The sequence below is a fragment of the Oncorhynchus clarkii genome, chromosome 10, assembly GCF_045791955.1.
Source record: "Oncorhynchus clarkii lewisi isolate Uvic-CL-2024 chromosome 10, UVic_Ocla_1.0, whole genome shotgun sequence".
NCBI lineage: Eukaryota > Metazoa > Chordata > Actinopteri > Salmoniformes > Salmonidae > Oncorhynchus > Oncorhynchus clarkii.
Genome location: NC_092156.1, coordinates 74,389,401 through 74,393,075, shown reverse-complemented (window position 1 = coordinate 74,393,075; position 3,675 = coordinate 74,389,401). Strand labels below are relative to the sequence as shown.

The window sequence follows — 3,675 nt, the reverse complement described above, 5'->3', positions numbered from 1 at the left end:
TAGAGAGAAGAAGAAGGGAGAGAGTAGAGAGAAGAAGAGGGGAGAGAGTAGAGAGAAGAAGAAGGGAGAGAGTGGAGAGAAGAAGAAGGGAGAGAGTGGAGAGAAGAAGAAGGGAGAGAGTGGAGAGAAGAAGAGGGGAGAGAGTAGAGAGAAGAAGGGAGAGAGTAGAGAGCAGAGATGTTACTTTCCCCAGTTTATGTGTTGTAGTTTGTGTATTTGCATGTGTTTTATTTCAGGAAATGGCTTCCTGAAATCCCTCAAGCAGCTGATTGGTCGACTCCAGGGCTAATTGGAGAGCTGACCCCGCCCCCTCGTCAAGACACAGCTGTCTCCAATATTACATTCATTCTGAAGCTATATAAAAGCTAGTGTTCTGTTCAGGAGAGGGAGATTTTGGAGGTAGGGATTGCTGAGAGAGATTTTGCTAGAGAGATTTTGCTGGGAGGTCATTGCTGAGCGATTGTTTGTGATAGAGAGTTTTTGCTAGAGGTTGATTTTGCTGGGAGTTCATTGCTGAGAGTGGGTATGTTCTGTGAGTTTGTTGCTCAGAGCTCACAGCTCATGATGAGGGGCGAACTTCATCAACATTAGAGATGATGGTTATTTGATGTCCTCTGTTTCTCAGTTTGTTTGTAAAATTGTGTAATATTCTGTTTCATTTGTTCCCAGGGGAGAAGGGGAAGGCACCTTGGGAGTGCTTAGGCAAGAGGCCCGCGGGCATACATATACCCGTAGTATATTCACTGTCTAGGCACACTAGGTAAGACCTGGGCGGACCACCCCCTGTAGTTTGGTTAGGGCACCAGGTGGTGCTAAATTAGGTAAGTGGTGGGTAGGCAGGTAAGATAGGAGAGGGGGGGGCTTTGCGATTTACTTTCTTTGCTTTGGTTCCGTCCAGCCCCTTTTCCCCATATTACCGTGTACAGGAATAAAGTCCTTGTAAAACGGTACCACATTCTGCCTGTTGTCATCCTTACTCGCACCTACAGTCCATACCTTTTTCGCTTCACAGAGAGTTTAGTTGTAGCAGGGTGTTGCGTTCCCTCTTCATAGAGGCGTGCGTAACAAGAGAGAAGAAGAAGGGAGAGACTAGAGAGAAGAAGAGGGGAGAGACTAGAGAGAAGAAGAGGGGAGAGACTAGAGAGAAGAAGAGGGGAGAGACTAGAGAGAAGAAGAGGGGAGAGACTAGAGAGAAGAAGAGGGGAGAGACTAGAGAGAAGAAGAGGGGAGAGACTAGAGAGAAGAAGAGGGGAGAGACTAGAGAGAAGAAGAGGGGAGAGACTAGAGAGAAGAAGAGGGGAGAGAGACTAGAGAGAAGAAGGGAGAGACTAGAGAGAAGAAGAGGGGAGAGAGTAGAGAGAAGAAGGGAGAGAGTAGAGAGCAGAGAGAAGAAGGGAGAGAGTAGAGAAAAGAAGAGGGGAGAGAGTAGAGAGAAGAAGGGAGAGAGTAGAGAGAAGAAGAAGGGAGAGAGTAGAGGGGAGAGAGTAGAGAGAAGAAGAAGGGAGAGAGTAGAGAGAAGAATAAGGGAGAGAGTGGAGAGAAGAAGGGAGAGAGTAGAGAGAAGAAGAAGGGAGAGAGTAGAGAGAAGAAGTTAGAGAGTAGAGAGAAGAAGAAGGGAGAGAGTAGAGAGAAGAAGAGAGTGGAGAGAAGGGAGAGTAGAGAGAAGAAGAAGGGAGAGAGTAGAGAGAAGGGAGAGAGTAGAGAGAAGAAGAAGGGAGAGAGTAGAGAGAAGAAGGGAGAGAGTAGAGAGAAGAAGAAGGGAGAGATTGGAGAGAAGAAGAAGGGAGAGAGTAGAGAGAAGAAGGGAGAGACTAGAGAGAAGAGGGGAGAGAGTAGAGAGAAGAGGGGAGAGAGCAGAGAGAAGAAGAAGGGAGAGAGTAGAGAGAAGAAGAAGGGAGAGACTAGAGAGAAGAAGAAGGGAGAGACTAGAGAGAAGAAGAAGGGAGAGAGTAGAGAGAAGAAGAGGGGAGAAAGCAGAGAGAAGAAGAAGGGAGAGAGCAGAGAGAAGAAGAAGGGAGAGAGTGGAGAGAAGAAGAAGGGAGAGAGTGGAGAGAAGAAGTTCTCTAAACATTATCATAGACACCAGACGGACGAGGATAATGTTAATGCTCTTTACTGTCGTCTTCATATCCACATTCACAGATGAAAAAGAAGGTAGAAACATGGATGAAGGACTTTACGTGACAGTTAGACATTTGAAAAACCGCAGCTCCCGTTGACTGTCCTCCAGCACGCGTTCCATTTAAAATTTGAATCCAAACGATTTAACAGTCAAAGACACAAGATCAAAGTCTGAGGTAATTGTAGACCTTCAAAGACGTCTAGTGGCCCGACATTCTCACAGACAGATGACAGCCTGAGTAAAGTCAGTAAACCAAAACGTTGAAGCGACAGTTAAGACATCTTTTAAGGTAAGCTCCTGTTGACTGTCCTCCAGCCGGGTATTTACTTCAGCCAATCTCACTGAGACGAAGTGGGATTTACATGTCGAATCACATCGTACAGACGGGGATGCTAATGCCTTTAAACAGGAATATATGCTTTAATTCAAACAGACACACACTGTCTGATGGAGACACATCTCATAGTTATTATTAGCTATGCTGTGTGTGTGTCTGGCTGCTTCTCTCTCTCTGTGTGTGTGTGTGTGTGTGTGTGTGTGTGTGTGTGTGTGTCTGGCTGCTTCTCTCTCTCTCTGTGTGTGTGTGTGTGTGTGTGTGTGTGTGTGTGTGTGTGTGTGTGTGTGTGTGTGTGTGTGTGTGTGTGTGTGTGTGTGTGTCTCTCTCTCTGTGGTACACCATGATTGACAGCAGACATGAATAGGATTAAGTCCAAGTGGGCCATCGGTCCCTGCAGGAGGCTTCACAGACTTCTGTTGGCAAGGGACAGGAACACACACACACACATACACAGACACACACACACTCAAATACACACACACACTCACACACACACACAGACTACCCGCTGTGTCTACCTTCGCAAACACTACACAAACCATGTTTACTTTGGTGTGTGTGTGTATGTGTGTGTGTATGTGTGTGTGTGTGCCTGCGTGTCTGCATGTGTGTGTGTGTGTGTGTGCTTACCAAGTGTGAGGGGGGCGAACAAGGTGAAGATGAAGAGCAGGCGTGAGGTCCACATGACCTTAGAAGAAGGTGACCCGGAAGTATTGATGATGTTACTTCTTGCTGAACCCCAACGACCTCGGAGGGGGTTACTCCTCTCACAGCTCAGAGATGAAACCATACGCCTGGAGAGAGGAGAGAGAGATAGAGAGAGAGAGAGATACAAAGAGAGAGAGAGAGAGGGAGAGACAGAGAGAGAGAGAGATACAAAGAGAGAGAGAGAGAGAGACAGAGAGAGAGAGAGAGAGAGAGAGAGAGAGAGAGAGAGAGAGAGAGAGAGAGCGAGAGAAAGAGAGAGAGAGAGAGACAGAGAGAGAGAGAGAGAGCGAGAGAGAGAGAGACAGAGAGAGAGAGAGAGCAGATAACACGCTGAGACAACAGAACAGACAGCTTGGCGTTAGCACCAGAGTCATATGGTTATGTGGTCATGGTCGTTGGTTCATTAGGTAATACATTAATGCCAGCCTGATAGAACGACGAGACAAAATGCTACAATGGCCCACGGAGAAGGACAGACCTTCTGCATCCCAAAATGAAACCGATTTCC

At 47.0% G+C, this 3,675-nt stretch overlaps 1 protein-coding gene across 1 annotated transcript in view; it reads right to left on the bottom strand.

Annotated features, from left to right (window-relative positions):
* LOC139419344 (adhesion G protein-coupled receptor L3-like) overlaps positions 1–3,241 on the bottom strand; it is a 187,158-nt gene extending 183,917 nt beyond the window's left edge. Inside the window, exon 1 of the mRNA XM_071169284.1 lies at positions 3,090–3,241. Within this exon, the coding sequence (XP_071025385.1) occupies positions 3,090–3,144 (55 nt within the window). The 5' untranslated portion in view covers positions 3,145–3,241. The remainder of the gene's footprint in view (positions 1–3,089) is intronic.
* Between the last annotated feature and the right edge of the window lie 434 nt (positions 3,242–3,675).